This window comes from Calliphora vicina, chromosome 4, assembly GCF_958450345.1.
Source record: "Calliphora vicina chromosome 4, idCalVici1.1, whole genome shotgun sequence".
Lineage (NCBI taxonomy): Eukaryota > Metazoa > Arthropoda > Insecta > Diptera > Calliphoridae > Calliphora > Calliphora vicina.
The window spans coordinates 65,862,770-65,889,732 of NC_088783.1; the positions used below are offsets into that span (position 1 = coordinate 65,862,770).

At 31.3% G+C, this 26,963-nt stretch overlaps 1 protein-coding gene across 3 annotated transcripts in view; it reads right to left on the bottom strand.

Annotated features, from left to right (window-relative positions):
- Positions 1-6,459: 6,459 nt before the first annotated feature.
- Positions 6,460-26,963, bottom strand: part of LOC135959093 (phospholipid-transporting ATPase IF) — a 58,414-nt gene continuing 37,910 nt past the window's right edge. For all 3 annotated transcript variants that reach the window (XM_065510113.1, XM_065510112.1, XM_065510111.1), the window contains exons 2-10: positions 21,174-21,384; positions 13,368-13,493; positions 12,341-13,302; positions 9,050-9,725; positions 8,848-8,989; positions 8,286-8,788; positions 7,405-8,218; positions 7,008-7,334; positions 6,460-6,949 (exon numbers count right to left, since the gene is read on the bottom strand). In XM_065510113.1, the coding sequence (XP_065366185.1) occupies positions 6,730-6,949; positions 7,008-7,334; positions 7,405-8,218; positions 8,286-8,788; positions 8,848-8,989; positions 9,050-9,725; positions 12,341-13,302; positions 13,368-13,493; positions 21,174-21,384 (3,981 nt within the window). In that variant the 3' untranslated portion in view covers positions 6,460-6,729. The remainder of the gene's footprint in view (positions 6,950-7,007; positions 7,335-7,404; positions 8,219-8,285; positions 8,789-8,847; positions 8,990-9,049; positions 9,726-12,340; positions 13,303-13,367; positions 13,494-21,173; positions 21,385-26,963) is intronic.

Here is a 26,963-nt window from a genome sequence, read left to right on the forward strand (position 1 = left end):
TTATTATTAATGTAATATATTTGAAACTCTTTATTATATTAAAAAAAAAAAACAAATACTAATTTATTTATAATTAATGTTGTTATTTATTTCAAATAAAATTTAATTAATAAACAAAATTTAAAAGAAAATATTTTAAAATTAATGAGATTTTATTAAACATAGTAGCCTCAATAGTAGATCCAATCGTATGTCTTTATACAGTTCAATTTTAACTACAATCGTAGGTCTTTCTGTAGCTCAATTTTAGCTTCAATCGTCTGTATTTATGTAGTTCAATTTTAGCCTCGATCAAAGGTCTTTATGTAGTTCAATTTTAGCTTCTATCGTTGGTCTTTCTGTAGCTCAATTTTAGCTTCAATCGTCTGTCTTTATGTAGTTGAATTTTAGCTTCAATCGCAGGCCTTTATGTAGTTTAATTTTAGCTTCAATCAGAGGTCTTTATGTAGTTCAATTTTAGTTTCAATCAGAGGTATTTATGTAGTTTAATTTTAGCTTCAATCGCAAGTCTTTATGTAGCTCAATTTTAGCTTCAATCGTAGGTCTTTATCTAGTTTAATTTTAGCTTCAATCGCAGGTCTTTATGTAGTTAAATTTTAGCTTCAATCGTAAGTCCTTAAGTAGTTAAGTTTTTGGTCCAATAGTAGGTCTTTATGAAGTTCAATTTTAGCTTTAATCGCAGGTCTTTATGTAGTTTAATTTTAGCTTCAATCGCAGGTCTTTATGTAGTTAAATTTTAGCTTCAATCGTAAGTCCTTAAGTAGTTCAATTTTAGCTTCAATCGTAGGTCTTTATGTAGTTGAATTTTAGCTTCAATCGTAGGTCTTTATGTAGTTAAATTTTTGCTCCAATCGTCGGTCTTTATGTAGCTCAATTTTAGCTTCAATTGCAGGTCTTTAGGTAGCTCAATTTTAGCTTCAATCGTAGGGGTTTATATCAGAGTATGAAAACAAACAAAATATTTCGCAAACGTTTGCAAAATGTACAAAACAAATCAAAATTTTTATATTGTATTGTACATGAGCAAAAACAAAAACTTTTCAAGTGACAAAGAGAGAAAACGAAACGATTAGCTTTTCACTCATCTTCATTATTTAATTTACAGTTACAATCGTACATTTGAGTACAAAACAGATAGAGAAACGTATTTTTTATTCGTTTTGTTTTTTATTGTACTGTGTTCTCTATTATAATGAGTAAATCAATTACCAAACGTTTGTTAAACGTTTTTTTATCAGAATGTTTCAATATTGTTATTACTCTTTTCTTTTATAGCTGCGTACGTTTATATTAATGTACAGTTTGCGCTCATGAGCAAAAACAATACAAAACAAAATGGGACAATCATTGTCATTGTTTTTGTTTGGTTTTTGTTTTATTCACTGCAAAGAACAAAACAAAACGATAGCAAACGTTTCGATTTGTTTATTTCCGTACTCTGGTTTATATAGTTCAATTTTAGCTACAATCGTAGGGTATAATAAGATTAAATTTTTACTTCAAACGTTGGTCTTTAGAGAGTAATTTAAAGTTTAGTTTTAGATTCAATAACACAGGTCAACAGCAAAAAAGGCTTCACTAACCACTATATAGATTTGATGCATCATGCTTACTTACCTAAGTAGAAAATGCTATTTTCACATAAAAAATATATTTTTTTCTTCAATTTGTTATTATAACTCCGAAATTCCTCATCCGATTAAGACGATACAGCTGCGGTCAAAATAATAGCACCACGACATTCATATTGTTATATAATAATATTACGTAAAAACTGTTAAATTCATTTTTGTTGTTTTTGTAGTAATTTATGCTTAATTCAATAAACTTTCAAACATTAAAAATAATTTTTAAAATTAGATGCAAATTTTAAAGAAAAACTACATAATATATAACTACCAACGAAATCCAACAGTCAAAAAAATAGCACCAAGATAGAAATCGATTAAAATAAACAAAAATTAACCAGGACAAAATTTAATATAGTAACAATTATTGGTTTGTAACGTTCTTAATACGTTATTAGTAAAAGTAAAAGTATCTGAGGATTAATTTATTAAGCATTTTATCTTATAATATTGAATTATTTATTCCACATATTCAATATATTATTCGAATGTTATAGTAGAAAAACCACGATCAAATTATAATTTTAAAATCTGTGTGTTTGTAAGAAAAGATGAATATTAGGGTGGGTCAATTTGTTCGGGCCCAAAAAACGTGGTAAAGCGTATAGCAAATTCGTAATCTACGGAAAATTCTATGAACTTTTTCAGAAGAAACCATGATTCTAAAATCAAAATCGAGCTTCCGGTTTTTTACGAGAAGATTTGGAGCTCAAGACCTCTTTTTCTAGGAGACCTCGGGTATGTTCAATTTTAAAAATAATAATATTTCTTCGTTTGTGTTCCGATTACATACATATATATAGAATCTTCTCGTCGAGTACTACATATAACATCTCGTAGCTATATATTCTTTATACATCTTCTTAGAAATTTTTTTAGATAACTTAAAAAGAATAAAAGCACCTTTTTCCCAAAAAAATAACGAAAAATCGCCTTTTTTAATTTTTTGAAATTTAAGCATAACTTTGGACTCAGTCATTATTTTTAATAAATTTTTTCTTTATGTTATATATACATTTCTTGTTAGTCCTATAAATTAAAAATAGAGAAAATCGGAAAATATTTGAAACCGCGGTCATCAAAAAACTGGAGTAGGGTGGGTAAAAATGTTAAAAATGTATTATTCAAATGCCAATATCTCTTACGCTATAAGAGATAATTGATAGCTACGAGATGTCGGAACACAAACGAAGAAATATTATTATTTTTAAAATTGAACATACCCGAGGTCTCCTAGCAAAAGAGGTCTTGAGCTCCAAATCTTCTCGTAAAAAACCGGAAGCTCGATTTTCATTTTAGAACCATGGTTTCTTCTGGAAAAGTTCTTAGAATTTTCCGTAGATTAGGAATTTGCTATACGCTTAGTAGTCAAAAAAATTTACCCACCCTAATGCATATATTATCTTAGATTTTGGTTGAAATTGGATTCGGAGGAAATTCTATAGAAGTCTGATATCAAACAATATAATTTGTTAAATTATTTGACCATGAAGTTTTTTGGTACTTGAATGTTGAAAAATGGTAATGTGACTTTGGAAATTTTACCTTTAATAGAGGATGTTATATTGTTATTGGTAAAACTTTTCTAGGATTTAAATAATTTAAATTTTGTTCTTGTAATGGTCAGCGAATAACTGCAACACTAGTCGCCACTTTTGACCACCGTGCAGAACATAAATGCCTGATTTTCGAAACGGTGGGCCAAGAGTGTTAAGATTAAAAGCGACAAGCGGTTTCGCAATCTAAAATTTATATTTTTATTTCAACGCAATGTTTTTTAAAACCATTTCTAAATATCGATGAATAGTTTTTTACAGAATTAAGCTAATTTGTATGTTCAGAAATCATAATTTTTTTTGTTACTAAAAAATTAGAAAAGTAAAATTATTTTTTTTGTTTTTAATTTATTCATTTCGATATAAATTAGTTCAAATTATAATATTATGGCGATTTCTTAAATCAAAATCATGAATATTCTATATTTTTTCGACAATTTCTTACAATGGTGCTATTATTTAGACTGCACACAATCTGGGTATTTTTCAAAAATACCATATAATTAATTGAAAGATTAATTTTTCTTAAAGAAAACTTTACTCATAGAATAAATAGAGATTAATTAACGATCTTATATTATATTTAATTAAAATTACTATGAAAATAAATATATTTTCCATGTTGATTGCTTTAAGGTTCTGTGGTGCTATTATTTTGACCGGCACTGTATATGAAAATTAGTACATAGCATGGGTAAATTGTTTTCAAAATTCAATCAATCGAAAGAAGATTATAAACTACTCAATTTTATGTATATCAAACAAAAAAGTAAAATTTTGTGAAATTAGCGAATTTACTTAATTGTGAATAAATTCGAAAATAGGGCCTTTTCGGAAATGCATCACTGCGCTGCATTTGATGCGCATCTGTGATTAGTTTGCGATGCTCATGCAAATCAGCTGATGCTGATGCGCAGACAATGCATCAGCCATTTTTGTGATGCTTGTTTGATGGGTTTTTGCACATCATATGTTTCACTGTTGCTTTTTAGAACTCATGACATTTGCAGTGTTGGCAACTTTTGCATTTTAGAATGTACCGCGCATCAGATGCAGCGCAGTGATGCATTTCCGAAAAGGCCCATAATCAATCGATTTTTATGATCGATATCCCATTTTGTTGCTATTTTTTTTTTTTTTTTTTTTTTTTTTTTTTCATCATTTATTTATTGTATCTTCATTATTTAATGAACTAACAATAAGTGGTTCAAATCTTATATCTAATATTATTATTTAATTAGTCCAGCCAGTGCCGGACGAAAAAATTTTGTGTTCATGGTTGTTTTGGTTAAATTGGCATTCTTCCTTCTAGATTAGGTCTGCTGTGTCCCTCCTTCTTAATCGAGTGTGGCCACGGTTATCTAATATGTTGCGGGCCAGCGGGTTTGGGTGAACTTCAAGTTTTTTTAAATATTTTTGTACGTTTTTCGAGATTTCAGTTTTTACAATGGGCACGTTTAGATCTTTGTGTATATTCGCGTTTTTGATATACCAGGGGGCAACTGTGATCATTCTTAGAAACTTGTTTTGGCGTCTTTGGATCTTTTCTACATTTGACGCTGAGGCCGTGCCCCATAACTGTATGCCATAACACCATATCGGTTTTATGATCATGTTATAAAGTAGAAGTTTACAATCTAAACTAAGCGTGGAGTTTCTGCCAATAAGCCAATTAATTTGAATTGATTTCAATTTCATTTGAGTCAACTTTGCATCTATATGACTTTTCCATGTAAGGCGACGATCGAGATGTATTCCGAGGTATTTCACTTCCGATTGTTGAATTATTGTTTGGTTATTGATATGAATAGGGGGGCATGATTCTCTACGCAATGTAAATGTAATGTGTGTACATTTTTGCTCGTTGACTTTAATTTTCCATTGTTTTAACCATTTTTCTAATTCAAATATGTGGTTTTGTAAGTGACGAGACGCTTCTTGAGGGTTTTCATGAATGCTTAGAATAGCAGTATCATCAGCAAATGTTGATGTATGAGTGCGATTGTTAGTTGGCATATCAGACGAATACATCAAATATAAAAAAGGTCCCAGGATACTGACTCCAGCTTCAATGGGTTGTGCAGTACTTAAAAAGTTTCCCTCTTTAACCTTAAATGTTCGACCAGTTAAATAGCTTTCCAACAGCTTATGTGTGTTTGCCGGTAAATTTTGACTCAATTTGTATATTAATCCAGCATGCCATACCTTATCAAACGCTTGAGAGATGTCGATGAAGAGTGCAGAACAGTATTTCTTTTCCTCAAACACTTTTCTCACCATATTTACAAGTCTATGGGTTTGTTCGATAGTACTGTGTTTTCTTCTAAATCCAAATTGATGATTCCAAATTGTTGTCATATGTCTGTTGCAACGGGGGGTAGTTCAAATTGATGTTATTTAATGGCTGAGCGGGGAAAATCTTTGGTTTCTGGCTTTGTGATTTTTTAACAATTGAGTAGACAGGACAACCCCTGTAGTTTGCTGTGTGGTTACCTCCGCAATTGCTGCATTTTTTTATTTTAGGATCATCTTTAGATTTGTTACATTGGGATGTGTTATGCAACTCCCCGCAAATGACACATACTGGTGGCAATTTGCAATATGCCTTGGTGTGTCCATATTCTTGGCAATTCATACATTGAACGGGGCCGTTGCTATTGTATGTAAGTTTGTGATACAGCAATAAACCTGAACAATTTCTACCGTTTTCGATTTTTCGTGTTTTTTTTTAATACAAAAAAATTTGCTATTTTCACATAAAAAATATATTTTTTGCTGCAATTTGTTATTATAACTCCGAAACTACTGAGCCGATTAAAACGCAATATAAAAAAGGTTATGTAAATCGGAACTTTTTTAAGTTTACTTCAATAATATCGGACTAACCCTTTTTGAGTTATCATAAATTATGTGGAGAAACATCTACAAAAATTCTGAATTTTAGAAAAAAAAAATTAAAAAAAATACTTCTCCATAGAATTTAAAATTTGGACCATATTTGAACTACTGGAACCACAATATATCAAAATTGTGTAGTGGTTTAAAAAGCCTCTAACATTTTTTCGATTTTGTTGCCCTGTGTAATAGTTATTTTTAGCTTCAATCGTAAGCCTTTACTAATTACAGTTTGGTACTTTTTTCAAAACATTTTTTTGGACAATTATATAAGATTCGACACAGTTGACTCTTACTTTTTCTTTTTCGAATGGTATTCGATTTTTCTATTATAAAGAATCTGGAGACAATTCAATTAAAAGCATTTCATATTTTATCTTTTCAAGATTGTCTTTTTATTTTTTTTTTTGAAATGGATCTTTATTTACAGCACTTTGTTGTCATGGTATAAAATAAATTAATAAAAATTCTTAAAAACTATTTTTTGGCACTGGACAATTTCTTTAGCACTTACACGCTAAATAAAATACAATACAAAGAACTTAAAATAACAGATGATCTATAAATAATAAAAAAATAGAATGTCTTAAACCTAAATAACAGTTAAAATTCAATACTATCTATCTCTCTTCCTTTTCTCGTTGACCGCATTATAAATGAGTCGATTCAACTTTACGTCGCATTTGCAATAAACGTAAACGTTCTCTACCCGGAAAGAAGCTGTGTTTGGGTAGATTTAAGCCTCTCTTGGCCATGCGATAGGTAAAATCGGGCAGCAAACAGGCAACAGTGGTGATAATGCAAAACAGCCAAACGGGTATAGAGCTGAGCAGTTTGTTGTAGGCCCAATAGATATCGGTGTCGTAGTGGCTATAATGATATATAAAATATTGAAAAATATGTTTTACAAGTAGTAAGTAATACTTACAAATCGATAACATTGTAGATGACAGTGGTAATCATAAATGCTAATATTGAGCCCACAATGGTGACTATATACCAGTAGCTTAGATATTTGGATTCCAGCCATAATTTCAAATTTCCTACTATCACCACTAGCTGTATGAGCAAAGTGCCAAAACAGGAAAATTCTGCAGTTTGTCCCACATTTAAAATGACATCATTGGTGGAGAATACAAAGAAGGCAAAATAGAAACAGATCAGGGTATGATAAACGGCATTAAGGGTCCAGCCCATGAAGAAGGGCCAGTGTAGCTGTTTGTTGTCGGTGTTTTTCTTGTAAAGTTCGGGTTCCCTAGAAAAACAATTTATTTAGTTTAGTTATAGATATTATTTTTTTTTAAACTATTGTAAATTGTCCATACCTCATTAAAGTCTCTTCTGTATAGGGTTTCTCCGTTAGCGATATAAAGAAAATCGGCAACGAAGTATATATCACATTGTATAGAGTCAAAAATAATGAATCGTAGACCGATGAAGACGAGAATAGCGTATGAAATTGAAATAGGAACATAATACCCATAAAGAAGATATTCTTGTAGAAGAAATACAAAACCAGCAGAGACAAACGCGACGTATGATAGTGACCATGAACCAGCAACAGTCGCTTTAGCAAACAAAATTTTGCAAAAGCAAAATCTGCACAACGGGCCGCCTGACGACCTTCCTTACCCATTATGCCAATACCCACATGAGCCTCTTGTATCATGCTGACATCATTGGCGCCATCACCAATGGCCGCTGTATTGTAGTTTTGTGGCGCTGTCTTGATCAGGGAGACCACTTCACTCTTTTGCAAGGGACTCAGGCGGCAACACAATACAGCCGTACATTTGATGGCCACATCACGGAATTCATTGGGTGTTTCAGCCAAAGCTACCGCCAGACTTTTGCCATCAATAAGCAGAGCACATTCACGGCCCATGCCAAAGATAATTTCTCTATCGAGAGCATTTAAATGAGTCAGCATATCTTCTTTGCGTGAGCATTCAATGATGAAGTATTTAAAGGCATTTTGAGGTATATGACCGCATGATAAAGCTATATTTAAGGCAGTTTCTACCTTGTCTCCCGTTAAAACCCAGATTTTTATGCCAGCTTTTTGCAAAGAAATCAAAGTATCAGCCACATCATCCTGCAAGGCATCCTCCACAGCAGTAGCACCCAACAAATCCAGATCTATGGAAAAACAAAACATCAGTTTTCTATGCTCTCTTTATTATTGTTTCTCATTTCTTAAACTTACTACTCTCAATTTTCGAATAACACTTTTCGCTCAACTCCTTGCGATTCTCCAACGAGCTATTAGCCTCATTCAGCTCCACCAAAAACTCTCTGTACTCTTCGGCTCCAATCTTTCTTCTCGCTATGGCCAAAGTTCTCAAACCCATGCGCGCAAAATCACTTATATGAGCATCGGTTTTTGCCACCAAATCTCTAGAGTTATTGCTGCACAAAGGAAATACATAACTTTCAGCACCTTTTGTGTAAATCCATTTAGTACCATTTTCATCCTTGATTATCACACTCATTCGTTTGCGATCGGAGGTGAACTCTAAAACATGTAAACGATCGAAATTCATTTCGTTAACCTTGCCCACACTAAAGGGCCGTGAATAGTCCATGTGGGGTGGAGTGACACGTATTTTCAACACCTCATCATCATCACCTATATAAACAAGACCTAAATGGGCACAGGCCTCCACCAAGGCCTTTTCATCGGGACTGGAAGCCTGATAATCTAAAGTGCTTAAAAGAAATCCAATATTATTTTTTTTAAATAATTTATTTTTAATTTTAAAACTTACTGTACAACTTGCTCGATTTCATTTTTCCTTCTCATGGACTCTGCTCTTATGAGTATGGTGGGTTGTCTTTGGAAATTTGGGGCCGCATAGGATTCCCTAGAAGCTGTACTGCTAGTGCGATATACAACTCCGGGTGTATTGGCTTAAATTAAAAACAAATTACTTTATTTCAAGGAATTAAATTGTTATTTGTATTTACTACCTGTTTGTGTTATATAAGCTCCAGGAGCTCCATATGATTGAGATCTTCTATGACCCAAAGCACCCACACCTCCCATGCCACCCCCACCACTATTAGCACCACCATATTCTGGCAAATCCATTTCAGAGGTAGAACGTTTAAATTGCATAGACAAAGGTCTGCCAGTGGGTATACTTTGCAAGGAGCTGGGAAACATAACCTGTCTGCCTTCAGCATTCACCCCAGCTCCGCCCACACCATTTACCATTTCCATGCCCTGAGGAGGCATGGACATGGGATGTACCCGGGTATTGGCTCTGGTAAAATTAGGACTTCTCTTAACAATTTGTGGCCTTTTACGTCTTTCGACTTTATCATCCAGCAAAGGATTAACATCCGAGGTAACTTGTATTGAGGGATTAACCGTGGGACTACCATTAGGATCTGTGGACAGAGATGTCTCCATAGCATTGACATCACTTTGTTGACTAGAATTGTGACTTTCTTCAGTTATGTCGGAAATTGAATACATTTTAGACAAAGCACTAGCACCTGCTGCGGGGGGAGCAGTAGGTGTCTTAGCTTCAGGATCTGTGCTATTATCAGGTTGCTTATCACCATTATTGCTATTCATATCACCAGCCACTTGTACGGTATGGCAAATGGTTAAAGCTTGAAAGAAGTTTTTTTGGTCTTTCTGGAGGAGAGAAAATAAAAATGAAAAGTTAATTAGCAAAAGTATCCTTGGAAAATCGGCATTAGTTTTAGAACTAGCGAGCAATGATTTTTTTGAAATATTCTCTTTCGGGACAAGTTCTGTGGAAGAATCAAGGAGAAGCGGAAACAGTTTTCTAATCAATGAGAAAATTCCAAATGAAATTGAGAATTTTAAATTGAAATTGAAAAAATTCCAAATGAAATTGAGAATTTCCATTTTAAATAAAGAAAATTCTAAATGAAGTTGAGAAATTCAAATTGAAATTTAGAAAATTACAAATGAAATTTGGAAAATTCCAATTGAAATTGAGAAAATTGTAAATGAAATTGGGAAAATTCTAAATAAAATTGAGAAACATTATATAAATTATTTTAAACTAAAAAAACAAAATTAACGATTATATCAGATGTGGAAAGAAGTGGTTGTCTGGATAGAGAGAACAATTTCAATTTATTTTGTAGTAGAAAACATGGCTGGTCTCGTGTTGGTCCCCGAACAGTTCTTTCGATACCTACTTCCCGTGACTCGAAACATCCACCTGATAGGTGCAATTGGTACCGCAGACATTATTCAAATGGATAGTCGCAGAGGTTCGTTCACTGCCGAAAGAGCAAACGAATGGGTCAAAAGTGTTGATAGCAAGAGTTGGGTAATCAGTTATCTGAACTCGTTTTGGTATGTGACAATGCCCCTTGCCACAATCGTTTCCGTGAAATTTTCGACAACTCTTCAGCAACACTTTTACCATTGAGTCCCTATTCACCAATGCTTAACCGTATTGAAATTATTTGGTCCAAAATCAAAAATATTGTGAAGTCAAAGATGAATATACCAACCGTAAATCCTCCTAATGTAGGAGAGCAGAGGATTTTATATATTCAAGAAGTCCTGTATAACTACTGGAGACTGCAGTAGAGCTATACAACATCGCACCGTGGTATGAGAAAAAAAAGAGGGAAATAAATCTGTAACTTCTAAACCCTTAGTCCGATTTGAATGAAATTTCACGTGCGCAAAGGGGAAGTGTTTTTGAGTCTAATCTGGACCTCATGGGTCCCCAAAGTAGGACACCTCGGGTATGGTAAATTTTAAAAATGATCCTATTTCTTCGTTTGTGTTCCGATTTCCAAAAAAATACATATGTAGAATCTCGATTTGAGAATTTTTGCACTAAGGTTGAATTTTACATAAAAAATAGGCGTTTTTTGAATGGACCTGGTCCCACGGTATCAAAAATTATAAATTTTTTTTCATTTAAAATATTTTATTTAAAGTTAGCTTTTCAAAAAGTACAAATTCATTATACAGCCTTTTAGAAATTTTTTAGATAACTTAAAAAGAATAAAAGTATTTTTGGACTCAGTCATGATCCTTTATTTGATATACATATACATCTGTTATTAATCCTATAAAGGAAAATTGGAGAAAATCTGGAAATATTTGGAACCGCGGTCATCAAAAAACTGCAGTAGGGTGGGTAAAAATGTTGAAAATTTTATTTTCAAATGCGAATATCTCCTAAGCTATAAGAGATAATTGATAGTTACTACGAAGTTTTATGTAGTGCTCGATGAGGAGATTTATATATGCAATTTTTTTGAAATCGGAACACAAACGAAGAAATAGGATCATTTTTAAAATTGAGCATACCCGAGGTGTCCCCTGGTCCATAAGGTCCAGATTCAAAAATTAATCTCAAAAACACTTCCCCTTTGCGCATGTGAAATTTAATTCAAATCCGACGGGTTTAGAAGTTACAGATTTATATCCCTCTTTTTTATTCTCATACCACTGAGCATCGTTCCACCAATGCGCTTTGGAATTGCAAGATATGCCTATTGGTAAATAAGACTGTGTACATATATTTTTTGTTTAATGTATAATATATTTATTTATGTAGAGTAAAATAAAATTTTCTCAATTTCATTTGGAATTTTCTTAATTTCAATTAGAATTTTCCCAATTTCATTTGGAATTTTCTAAATTTCAAATGGAAATTCTCAATTTCAATTGGAATTTTCTCAATTTGAAATGGAATTTCTCAATTTCATTTGGAATTTTCTCAATTTCATATTGAAATTCTCAATTTCATTTGGAATTTTCTCAATTTGAAATGGAATTTCTCAACTTTATTTGGAATTATCTCAATTTAAAATATAAATTCTCAATTTCATTTGGAATTTTCTCAATTTAAAATGGAAATTCTCAATTTTATTTGGAATTTTCTCAACTTAAAATGGAATTTCTCAATTTCAGTTGGAATTTTCTCAATATCATGTATAATGTTCTCAATTTCAATGAAAAATTGTGTAGATCTTTTATCAATGTTTATTTATGTTAAGGAAATATTTGCAAATGCTTGCCTTTCGATACTTGAAATTATGTATCGTGTATTAGATTAGATTTTAATAAAGCTAACCATAAAATCCTTTTGAAACATTTATGGAAAAAAGTTCAAGGTATCTGTTTTTCCGTTAATATAATTCTATGGATGTTTTCAAAGAATCTGAAGTGGTTCTGATTGTTTTCATTTTCCTGGGTACACATACATATAAAGGAACATTTAAAGAAGCTTTATTATATCATATACTCACATTAAACTTATTGATATCCACCTCAAACGATTGACCCTCCTCCTGCAATCTCGTCTTCTTATACACATACTTCCTGCCCGCTATCGAACACTGCTGGAATATCATTTCATTCTTGGTCAAAGTACCCGTCTTATCCGAAAACAATATATTAATTTGACCCAATTCCTCATTCAAATTCGAAGTATTCACAATACAAGGTTGATCGGTAGCCTCATCATACAGCTGAGTATCCCATTCCATAAACAAACCGCCCAAAACACGATGCATTTCAATGGTCACATACAATGAAATGGGTATCAAATAATTGAATAATATCAAAAATGATAAATAATCTTGTAGAAATTGCTTTACACTATAACTATCGGCGGGTGGTCCCAAATAGGCCAAATGGGGTATAACAAACATTTCATCGTATCTTTTAAGGAAATACAATATCGTAACTATGGCTATTAAGGCTACCAAAATGAAGATTAAAAATCGATTAATATAGACCTCACTGGAAGCAGATTTATTGCGTGTTAGACGAGAGTTAAGCTGGAGTTTTGTAGTCATGCCTGTGTAAACGGCACAGCCGATAACACATTCGGTATTTTTTACACGCGAACCCCTTAACAATACATTCTCTGCTGTCAAAGGCAAAACTTTACCCTCTGACCCAGACAATTCTATTTTACCATTAAAACTATACAAATCAGTCTTGGGACTTTCGCACTCGATAACACCCAATTTATGCATTTTATCCAATTCCACCATGGGCAGTTCTCTGGGCACCATTAAAGTTTTTAAATTGGATTCACCATCCAAATTGGCGGTGGTTATAAAACATTTGCCATGAGGATCCGAGGAACGTATCAGCACCAAATCACAGGGTACATCACAATCCCTTTCGACCAGCACCAGATCTCCGGGAGCTACATACTGGGATTCTATATGTTCTTCCACACCGTTACGTATAACGGTTACTGAAAATCGAACGTTAAACATTTATTGGTTATTGTGTTATTTTTGGTTTAGTTGATTTGCTCACCTGGCGAACAATTGACTATATTATCAGTTTTAAAGCGCAAAACGTCTTCATAACCTTGTTTAGCGGCCGTTACAGCTATTACAAATACTAGTGGTAGTAGTGATGTCATTGGTGATACGGGACTGTCTGTAAAAAGATTACATTTTAATTATAAATTTATGGAAGGTATTAAGTAGTTTATTAAGTTTTTATATAAATAAACGTAATAAATAATAAAGATCAGGTCTGATAAAGACCTATGATTGAAGCTAAAATTGAACAACGCAAATACCTACTATTGAAGCTAAAATTGAACTACATAAAGGCTAATGATTGAAGCTAAAATTTAACAACATAAAGACCTAAGATTGGAGCTACAATTGAACTACATGAAAACCCATGATTGAAGCTAAAATTGAGTTATGGAATGACCTAAAATTGATCAACATAAAGACCTATGATTGAAGCTAAAATTGATCAACATAAAGACCCACGATTTATCAACATAAAGACCTACGATTGAAACTAAAATTGAACTACATAAAGACCTACGATTGAAGCTAAAATTGATCAACATAAAGACCCACGATTTATCAACATAAAGACCTACGATTGAAACTAAAATTGAACTACATAAAGACCTACGATTGAAGCTAAAACTGATGAACAAAAAGACCTACGATTGAATCTAGAATTGATCAACATAAAGACCTACGATTGAAGCTAAAATTGATCAACAAAAAGACCTACGATTGAAGCTAAAATTGATCAACATAAAGACCTATGATTGAAGCAAAATTGATTGACATAAAGATTCACGATTGAAGCTAAACTTGATCAACATAAAGATCTACGATTGGAAGTAAAATTGATCAATATAAAGACCTACGATTGAAGCTAAAATTGAGCTACATAAGGACCTGCGATTGAAACTAAAATTGAACTATATAAAGACCTACGATTGAAGCTAAAACTGATGAACAAAAAGACCTACGATTGAATCTAGAATTGATCAACATAAAGACCTACGATTGAAGCTAAAATTGATCAACAAAAAGACCTACGATTGAAGCTAAAATTGATCAACATAAAGACCTATGATTGAAGCAAAATTGATCAACATAAAGACCTACGATTGAAACTAAAATTGAACTACATAAAGACCTACGATTGAAGCTAAAACTGATGAACAAAAAGACCTACGATTGAATCTAGAATTGATCAACATAAAGACCTACGATTGAAGCTAAAATTGATCAACAAAAGGACCTACGATTGAAGCTAAAATTGATCTACATAAAGACCTATGATTGAAGCAAAATTGATCAACATAAAGACCTATGATTGAAGCTAAAATTTATCAACATAAAGACCTACGATTGAAGCTAAAATTGATTGACATAAAGATTCACGATTGAAGCTAAACTTGATCAACATAAAGATCTACGATTGGAAGTAAAATTGATCAATATAAAGACCTACGATTGAAGCTAAAATTGATCAACATAAAGACCTGCGATTGAAACTAAAATTGAACTATATAAAGACCTACGATTGAAGCTAAAACTGATGAACAAAAAGACCTACGATTGAATCTAGAATTGATCAACATAAAGACCTACGATTGAAGCTAAAATTGATCAACAAAAAGACCTACGATTGAAGCTAAAATTGATCAACATAAAGACCTATGATTGAAGCAAAATTGATCAACATAAAGACCCACGATTTAAGCTAAAATTGATCGACATAAAGACCCACGATTGAAGCTAAACTTGATCATCATAAAGATATACGATTGAAGCTAAAATTGATCAACATAAAGACCTACGATTGAAGCTAAAATTTATCAACATAAAGACCCACGATTGAAGCAAAACTTGATCAACACAAAGATCTACGATTGGAACTAAAATTGATCAATATAAAGACCTACGATTGAAGCTAAAATTGAGCTACATAAAGACCTGCGATTGAAACTAAAATTGAACTATATAAAGAAATATGATTGAAGGTAAAATTGAACTACTTAAAGACCTTCGACTGAAGCTTAAATTAAACTACATGAAAACCTATGATTGAAGCTAAAATTGAACTACATAAAGACCTAATGTTGAAGCTAAAATTTAACTACAAAAAGACCTACGATTTAAGCTAAAATTGATCGACATAAAGACCAACGATTGAAGCTAATCTTGATCAACATAAAGACCCACGATTGAAGCTAATCTTGATCAACATAAAGACCCACGATTGAAGCTAAAATTGATCAACATAAAGACCTACGATTGAAACTAAAATTTATCAACATAAAGACCCACGATTGATGCTAAAATTTATCAACATAATGACCTACGATTGAAGCTAAAAATGATCGACATAAAGGCCCACGATTGAAGCTAAACTTGATCAACATAAAGACCTACGATTGAAGCTAAAATTTATCAACATAAAGACCCACGATTGAAGCTAAAATTTATCAACATAAAGACCTACGATTGAAGCTAAAATTGATCAACAAAAAGACCTATGATTGAAGCTAAAATTGAATTACATAAAGACCTAATGTTGAAGCTAAAATTTAACTATATAAAGACCTGCGATTGAAGTTAAAATTGAACTACATGAAAACCTATGTTTGAAGCTAAAATTTATCAACATAAAGACCTACGATTGAAGCTAAAGTTTAACTTCATAAAGACCTGCGATTGAATCTAAAATTGAACTACATAAAAACCTATGATTTATGCTAAAATTGAAGTACATAAAGACCTATGATTGAAGCTAAAATTTAACTACATAAAGATCTTGATCTTTTATTAAATCTTGATTCAATTATTCGAATTCCTAAATTAGAAAAAATATAATCAAATTCTAGCTCTTTAGCAAGTTGATTGCAAACCATCTAAAATTTGATCGATTATTCGTTAATTTGTACCGAATATTCTGGTATTTCCTATGATGTTTTACTTTGATATTCATCGATTATTGGTTACTATTGTAAGTTTATCCAAATATTTGGGGTTTAAAAACTACTATATGATGATTCTTTATGCATACATGAATTATTTTATTATCCAAATATTTGAATTTTCTCTTTTGGTTCAAAATCAAACTGTTCCAGCTTCTGCAAAGAAAAAATAAGGGAGACATTTATGCTTCTAATTTAGGAATCTAGTTTTAAGTAAATTAATTATTTTTAATCATTTATTTGCTTAATTATTACTTCATTTTTTCCCATTTAACTTTATGCTTCCTAAATAATTAACAATTAACCCAACGAACGTATATAATTTATGAATTATAGTCCAAATTCAATGCGAATGATCAAATTACATTGTTAAATCCAATTATTAGTGTTGTTATCCGCATTTGAATAAAAACAATTGTTTATAAAACAAATTAATTACGAATCCCACACAAAAGCTAGATCCCACAATTTGTCACGATTTCTAAGAGATTAATAAGAGCAACAAATAACAAGCAATAAATAAACTGAAAACAAACATAATTGAAATATGAATGTCAACTTAAAGAAAATAATAAAATTGTTTGATTTAAATGTTGCACAGTGGTTTAGAAACTTTTTTATTTTGGAAATAATTCGATAGCTCTTGAACGATTTGAGATATCTTAATGACATTTCACATAGTCTCGATCTTTACCTCGGTCATAATCTTCAATTGACACAATGTTGTTAAATGTCTTCCCGGAATAGTGCCTTTGCCCTCATTAAATTTAATATTAATTTCGATATATACATAAGTCTTTCAGCAAAATCTTGTAATGATCACTTGGCTCCCATATAATGCCTAGATCCTAAAACCAATTTATAGGGCTTTATATTGGTATCATAATTTTTAAAAATCGCGAGTTACAAATTATTCTCATTTGATATTAAAGCAGGTAAATTTGATACAAAAGAATAGATATTAGATATTCTGGATGATCATCAATGAATAGTTAGTAGGGATTCATACAGTTTCAATTACACCAACTATTTATAATTTTCATACTTTTGTAGACATCCAATTATTATTTAAGTGTCTAATACTTGAGATATTAACACTTGACTACCATGTAGGAAGTTTATTTCTATACTACTCATAACATTTTTATTTTATATTATTTTTTAACGTTATTCATAAGAGTACTACTTAATCATTCTTTAACGTTAAAAGTTCAAATTAAATTTACACTTAAATGTAAATTTTATTGTTTAGGTGTGTTTCAAACCTCTACTAGTCCAAGATACTCTACATTTTTAAGTAGTTATATTATATAAAAAACTAAAGTTAAACCTAAAATTTACAAAATGAATTTTACATTCCTCTTCTCAAACATTTTTATATCTTTAACCATGAGTGGTTTGTCTGTCTATTGAAATCAACTTTCCGTAGCCCGTAAATAACTTACAAACGTTATTGATATATCAATATATCTGGTATAGTTCTGGATTGGTTGCTATTTAAAATCGTGAAAATCGGTTTTTAAATGGATGAGATATAATCAAAAAACCACAATACAATGATTTATTTTACCTATATCTCAAGTACTTAGACGATATGGATATGAAATGGAAGGAATTTCGAATACCTTGCCAACGACAAGGGGTAAATTTTATTCACCAAAAATATTTAATAAAAACTGTATTTTATTAATTATTTTGTGAAGCATATTTATGAATCGGGACAGCCGGGACAACTGTGTAGCAAATGCAATGCTAAACTAAATATGACATCCATTAACTTACATATGATATGAACTACTACTTACATATGAAATATACTTTGTATGGCAAGTAGTTGCGCGAGTAGGACTTCTTTATATAAATATGGTAACCTTGGCCATGGGCAAAAAAAATCTACATTTAATGTATTAAAAAAATATGTAAGAAAGTATGGTCGGTCATTTACTCAGTGTAGGGCTTCACTGAGTAAATGAGCAAAAATATTTGTCTTTTAAAATTTCAATAATTTATTTTCGTTAGCGATTTTCGAAAGTGGGTTTATATGAGAGCTAAGAGCAATTATGAACCGATCGCCATGAAATTAGGTCGTGTGATTTATGTCTATATGAAACTTATTTTTATTCTATGAATTAATATCTCCGCAGTCAAGCTAGACTAGGCTTAAAGAATATATTGTATCTGAATATTGTAAATAAAATACAAACATTAAAGTGATTTTCGGAAGTGGCCCTTATATGGGAGCTATGACTAATTATGGTCCGATCAGCATAAAATTAGGTTACATGACTTCAGTGTATGTAAAATTATATGAATTAAATATTTATGACCGATAAAATCCTACTTCGGCAGGACATTTGTATGGGAGCTAAGTGAAATAATGAACCGATCAGACAGTTTCAATAGTATTCGTCCTAGGATCGAAAAAAAACACGAGTCAAATTTGATCGACATCTGCGAGATGTTAGGTTTTCCCTAATTTGCAACGTAAAAACATAAGGCACGTTATATATCAACGGATAGGGGATTTTGTCTATTTTTCACAGATATATATAACTTTTGACAATGAAAAAATTCATGGAATACTTTTTTGAAAAATATGATAAAAAACATCTATAACCCCCTGTCTTACCTGATCATTTTTTATTATGATAAACATCAAAATGGTTATCAAGGTAAAAAATTATCAGTAGTTTTATTGCTTCGTTTTGAGAAAATTGTTAATGCTCTTGGTCAGACAACTTTGTCTGGACAACAAACGTCATTAATTGTTATGATAAATATTTCTCATGTATAAAGTTAGCTTTTTAAGTTAGTTTTTCAAAAAGTATATATTCCTTATAAATCTTCTTAGACCGTTTTTATAAAATTAAAAAAGAACAAAGGTACCTTTTTTCCAAAAAAATAGTGAAAAATCAACGAAAACAATTTTTATTTGTCATATAGATTTGTTATTAGAATAGCAACCAGGAGAACATCGGGAAATATTTGGATTCTCTGTTATCAAAAAACTGGAGTAGGGTGGGAAAAATGTTGAAAATTAAATTTTCTAATGCGAATTTCTCGTAATCTATAAGAGATAATTGATAGCCCCGAAAAGGATTTTGTAGTGCTGAGGATTATACATATGTATGTAGTTTTTGAAATCACACAACCGAAGAAATATCTCTGTTTTAAAAATTGTATATACCCGAGGTGACCTGCTTTGGGGAACCTATAAAGTATATACATTTTGAATTCTTATAGATAGCGGAGTCGATTAAGCCATGTTCGTCCGTCTGTCTGTTGAAATCAATTTTCTGAAGACCCCAGATATCTTCGGGATCCAAATCTTCAATAATTCTGTCAGACATGCTTTCGAGAAGTTTGCTATTTAAAATCTGCAAAATCGGTACACAAATAAGGAAAAAACCAGGATAACCTCGATTTTTGACGTATTTTGACCTATATATGGATTACTAAGTCATTAATATAGACAATATGGATATCTAATGATAGATATTTCAAAGACCTTTGCAAGACGCAATAAAACCATAGTAAGTTGGGTCAAAATCGGAAAAATATTTTTTAACTCAATTTTTTTTCTTCAAAATTTTTTTTTCGCTAAATATTAAAAAAAAAATTAAAAAAACAAAAAAACTATTTTTAAAATTAAAAAAAAAAATAGAAAAAACCAAAAAAAATTTCAAATTCAAAATTTTTTTTTACAAAAAATTAATTAAATTAAAAAATAAATTTTGTTTACCTAAAAATATTTAAAATTTTTATTTTGAAGAGTTATAAGATTCGGCACAGCCGAATATAGCTCCCTTACTTGTTTTTTATAACACTGTGCGCCATGTTAAATTTGACGACATGTCCCTCTCATGCAAAGTATTTGAATTAACAGCGGTCCCTACCACTGAGGAACCAATTGCGGCATGAGTTCGCTTACCTTCCCTATACCAAGGTTTAGAAAACAACATTTTTATCAAGATTTTATTTTATAAACTTTGAATTTATTACAAATTGTATATCAATAAGGAGGCGTAATTATATTTTTAAGATTTTAGGTAACTTTAAACAAATTTTTCTAAATGTCTAGGATTGTAGTCGATAGCAATCGAAATCGAATTCACAATTTTTGAAGAAAGTTAACTCGATGCAATGATATTCTACTTAAAGAGTAATTGCTCTCAATAGAGAGCCATAAATAATATGATCTAATTGTGGGCTGTTCACTCTTTCTCTCTAGAACGTTACTAATAATTTATTTTCCTAATCGATAGCTCATTTTAATTAATAGGAATAAACTGTTTTTGGAAAACGTTATTGACATCTATGTTTATTTTATAAACAGAAAAATATTGACTGTAACAATTTAGAGCATTTTGTTAAATTGTAAAAAAAACAAAAGTGACCAAGTTTTAATTGATTAAAAAATTAATTACAATGGCGCTTACTAATTAGTATATGTAAAGTCTGTGCATAAAATTGTAATATGTATTATTTACAATGGCGCCTTCTAATAAAAATTATTAAATATCAAATATCATCATCTTGCCTGCAAAATGGCTTAAGTGTAATTTTAAGATTTTTTTTTTGGCTTTTTTGACAATTTTTCTACTCAATTACCAATATATTTCCTAATATCTCTACTAATTACAAAGGTTATACCAAGAGCATTAGGCTGCTAACAAAATCTTCTGAACTCTACAAATCAACAACATTGCATATTTTCTATTTTTATATTGATAATAGTAGAACTCTTCACCTTAATTCAATTTATTAGCAACAAAATTTTTATTTTTTTTTTCATAAATTTCTATTAATGATACTAAAAAATCAATTTGAATTTATACTCGTGCTGTGGTACTCACCAATTAATAGCGATATAATGGTCATGACTAAAAAATAAAAGTTCGCTATTCGCCGAAACTGCTCGAGTAGATTTTGTGGCAGAAATGTGATGAATGTGTATTTGGTTGATTTAATGCGATTCAATTTTTGTTTTCTCTTTTTCTTTTTCACCTCCTCATCGCCACCGATTTTTATTTGCAGCCAGTCATTAATGGTGCTGACACGCGAACCCTGCAATTAGCAAAAAATAAAAAAAAAAACAAAACAAATAAAATAAAATTTGAATAGAAATTTTGAATGGAAATTATTTGAAATTTGTAAGTGATTTCTAAAATTAAGATAATTTAGTTTAAACGTTTAAAATTTAATAGTCATGAACAGTTCTATAGTGAAAAAAACAAATAGGAGAGATATGTTCGTCTGTGCCGAATCTTATATACCCACCACCATTATTCATTCATACATTATGATCCAAATATTTTTAACGATTTAACCTATTTTAATAGCAATAATAATTTGTTGTAAATTTTGTATTTCTCCACGTAATTTAGTTGTTTTAAATTGTTTTGGTTGGACCGATTTTGCCCATTCAAACACCAAACATCTTTGACCAACAAATAAGATTTTCTAGAAAATTTCAACCCCTAAATCCCTCCCTCTAGTTATTCTCGGATGTGGATTTTAAGAGAGATCTATGGGCAATTATGAGCTGATCGTCACAACATCAAGTAGTATTGGGTTTATGGCTTAAAAATGTGGGATTTACAATAGATAGCATATCTTTGGTACGCGGTTTTTGTTTTAAATAACGTATATATCATTTTGAAGGGTACATATCTGTCATTTATTCTCAATTAGCTATTGACCATAATATCGTAAACAACAAAAATTTTTTTGCTTAGAAAATGTCGAATTTTGTGCCAACAAAGCATCATGTGCGTTAAGTTTTGCTTTACTTCTTTAATTTGAAAAAAGAAAGAGACGCTAACGCACACCGATGGCTGACCGAAGCTTATGGTAAATTTTTTTCACCTTGGGAGGGATGGTTTGTGTGGTTCAGACGTGGTGATTTTGACACGGAAGACAACAATCGCCCAGGCAATTTGTAGACTAAGAATTACTACATGAAACTCAACAAGAGCTCAAAAAACCTTTGGGAGCTACTCAATCAGCAATTTCGAAACGTTTGCAAGCAGCAAGTTTCAACCAAAAACAGGGAAATTGGTTACCATACGAATTGAAGCTGAGAGACCTTGAAAGACGATTTTGTGTGTCTGCTATAAAAGAAACTCATTTTTGCACCGAATCATTAACTGAGATGAAAAATTGATACATTACGATAACCCAAAGCGTAGGAGATCGTAAATGAAGCCCGGACAACCAGCCGAATCGACACCAAAGCCAAATATTCTTGGCGCTAAAGTAATTGTAAGTATTTGGTGGGAACAAAAGTTTACTATCTATTATGAGCTGCTGAAATCTGGCCAGACCATCACCGAATTCAACGGATTCCCTTGAAGTGATCATTGGCCTAAAAACGCCCATAATATGCGGCCAGACATGAGACGTATTGCCTTACCCGCCTTATAGACTAGACCTTGCCCCGTCTGACCACTATTTATTTCGATCGGTGCCAGAGTCAGAACAGAGTCAGTTCTTTTGGGTTTATTACGATAATCCGAAGCATAAGAGATTGTATGTGAAGCCCGGCCAACCAGCCGAATCGACATCAAAGCCAAATACCCATGACGTTACGGTAATGGTCTGTATTTGGTGGGAACAAAAGGGTGCTATCCGTTATGAGCTAATGAACTATCACAGGAAACCTGTACCGAATGCAACTGATTAATTTGAAACAAGCATTGGAGGAAAAACGCCCAGAATATGTGGCCTGACATGAAACCGTTATATTGCATTTCGTCCACATGTTGCAATACCTGTTAAAAAGAAGAGTTTGGGAAGTTTTGCCTTATACTTAGTCTGTCCCGCCTGACTACTATTAATTTCGATCGATGCCAAATGCTCTTTCTGGAATACATTACACTTCAAAACAGACTATCCGAAATTGGCTTGATTCGTTCTTAGCCTCAAAATATGAGCAGTTCTTTTGGCTCGGAATCGATATGTGGCCAGGAAGATGGGAAAAGGATGAATAAATTTATATAAAATAAAAGTTAAAAATTTTAAAAATCCCACATTTTTAAGTCATACACCCAATATGATTTTTGCATAAAAACAACTGATCTGTGTAAACTTTTGGATCGATATCGATAAGTTTTTTGTGTTAGTTAGGCCCGTGTTAGTTAGTTCCGTTTTCTCAATGTATCGACAAACTGTCGACATAAAGTTATTAGGCCGATAAACTGTTCGTTAGCAATTTTGGTTTTCTCTATATACAGACAAAAAAACATTATTTTCAGATGGCAATAACTCTCAAAATAGAGTGTGAAAGTGACAACATGTTTACATAAATCAGCTATTTAATGTCGCCATCGACAACCGTAATCTTTTGAAAAATTCATTATCCTGCATGTCTACCAGGTAGTTAGGCCTGGCATGATAAACTATTTCAGCATTCACTTGGAACTCATGTTCTTCGAGTTCATCCTCCATCAAATTAATGTTAATTCCTCTATCAAACTTTTTTTTGTATAAAATCTATTTAATTTCGTTTACAAAAACACAAACACATAAAAACTATGAACAGCAGCCAGCTGATTGAATTTATCTGTACGATAAATAAATAATTGGCAGATGAGGTCGGGTTAGCTTTGCGACAGAATAGAAACAAATGAGACATTGAGAAAACCAAATTTCTTTAATCTGCAGTTTTTCGTTGGGAAAAAAGATAATCACTTAATGAAAAAACGGCCCTTAATGTGTTTTTCGTAATAGGGGGGTCAGACGGCATGTATTGCTTGTGTATTGGGACATGTATTCGATACATATGGAATTCCATGTGTATGTCAAAATTCACGTTATACATACAATTTATAATTTCCACGTTCAAACGTACATATGTAATTGCATGTGACATAACCTCTATTAGTTTATATGTTTGTTGTTTTTAACAATATATTTATTTAACACATTTTTAAATCAAAATAAATATATTTAATGCAATGAAATTTATTTTGTTATGATTTTTATTTACTCTTTTTTGTTTTGTTTTTTTTTTTATTTTGCACTCACACAGTGTTGTATTTCAAAATACAACACTGTTATACACACGAAAATAGAACATGCTCTAATTGCCAAAAATGTCATACACACATGTATTTTACATACACAAAGTTTCATATGGATCACACGGTATGTATATGTTTACATATGGAAAAATGTCCCAATACATGGCACAAAACACAATACATGCCGTCTGACCCCCTTTAAGTGGTCCTAATATGAGAGCTACCACCAATTAAGGGCCGATCTTCATAAAATTAGGTACGGCCATTTTTGTGTAATTTCAAACTGATTAAAATATCTACACACAGCCTCAGAAGTGAGTGAATTTTTTGATTTTTTTTAAGATCATAAAAATCATTATATTCCGACTTAAATCTTTTTTTTCAGAACGGAATCTATTATTCAACTTAATCTCCAACAAACCGAAACTTTTTACATGGAACTTCTTTATGAATACTGCTTTTCTATAGCAATTCATCTACCATCGATCCATATTCCGGGAAGATATTTGTTTTGAGGCTGGGAGAAATCATTGACCACTTCTTTCCATTTTTAACAGATCTTGTCCTGTTATCATAGGAATAATGTGTGTAACATTTCATGGCATTATCTGCAATATATTTAAAGAATATGGCAAGAAATTGTTGGAGGTTGTGTCACATCTTGGTCCATAACTCTGACCATATTCTATTTTGACCATTTTCAATACCAAACATTTTTGATCAACAAAGACTATTTGGAAAAAATTTCATTTCCCAATGTTCTTCCCTCGAGGCCCTATAGTGACAACCACACATGGACGGTCATAGCTAGATTATCTTAGAATTTTATAAGGATCAATAATATATATAGTTTTTAGTTCTACAACCAATATTTCGATATGTTACAAACGGATTGACAAAATCAGTATACCCCCCATATATTTGGTGGTGGATATAATAATACAGCTATTAAACAATTCTGTTGAGAATTCCCATCATATTTTAATTGTTTTATAATTTGTCAGATTTGTATCATTTATTTAATTAGCCTGGAGTAATTATATTAACAATTAGAACTAATGACTACTGACTTGTGGGAAACTTTTGAAATAAAACGGTACTGATTATATGATCCCGTAAAGTGTATAAATTTTGTATTTGTCTGTTTTAAAGGGTTTTTTCACAACAAGATTCCAAGAGTGCACATATTACACTCACACCCACCCCCACCCCCTATAAAATATTTCTACCCCTACTCAGGTTAAAAATGTTAAACTGAAAATATTATTTTCAAATTAACTCAACAATTTTACCGCGTTATGCAGGGGACTTCTGCACTCTTCTATTCCCACAATAACAGACAAATACGTTACGTTTTTCATTTATTATTGTTCTATCTGTTAAATTTATTATGGTTACAGTGCAAAAATAAATAAGTTTAATTTTATCAACAAAAAAAAATATATTATAAAAAAGTGTTAATTGATTACTTTTCTCAATGTTGCTGTTTTTTTTCACAAAAATAAAAATCATAAAATTCTACGAAATAGACTATTAAACGTGCTATACAAAATATATATAATATTCGTCTTCTTTATGGAGGAATGCCTATTAAAATAAATTGTTTTTCATGCATTATTTAAAATATATAATAATAAAAATACATACATTAATATAAATAAATAAAGTACCTACTTATTACAAAAATATTGATTTTACAAATTATGAACAACATGAAATATTTTCTATAAAAAGAAAAATAAAAACAATTTTATGTTTTTCTGTTTTTTTTTTTTTGTATGAATAAATTTAGCAAAGCAAAAATAAATGAACCAGAAACTGAGAATTAATTAAATACTCACTCGTACATTGTAGAAATAAGAAATAAAAATACTCGTAAAAAATGTATGAAATAAAAGCAAAAATTGTGTTAAACGATCACAAGTACGTTTGGGTAGCAAAAAAAAGGTCAAAAAAGGCCAAACACAACATTTGCGTGGTGCATAATTTATCATATAGAAAATAAAAAATATTATAGAATAAGTATCAAAAGAAATATGGAATATGTTTAGGAGTATTTTAAAAATAAAACACAGCCTCACTATTTCAACTTGAAATAATTGACAATTTTGTCAATAAACACACACAAAAATCATGACGATGAAGTCACTACACGCTCTTCGCCCAACAAGTCAAGCCCCCTTTAAATCTGTTGATGGAAGAGGGGATTCTATTGTTTTGTAACTGTTTGCTTTTGTTTATTATTAAATAAATTATGATTATTTGAGGCGTTTAATATTTATTCGAACGTTATTAAATAAATATTAGTATTTGTATAATTTATGGGATTGATATTTAAAAGTTTTTATAAGAATACAGGTGGGGTCTTTTAATTTGAATATACATATAAATAATTATACCCTTCACCTTCGTGAGAAGGGTATATATAAGTTTGTTATTCCGTTTGTAATTTGCACAATATAATTTTTCGACCCTATACATTATATATATTCTGGATCCTTATAGATAGCGGAGTCGATTAAGCCATGTACGTCTGTTTGTTGAATCAATTTTCTAAAGACCCTGATATCTTCGGAATCCAAATCTTCAATAATTCTGTCAGACATGCTTTCGAGAAGTTTC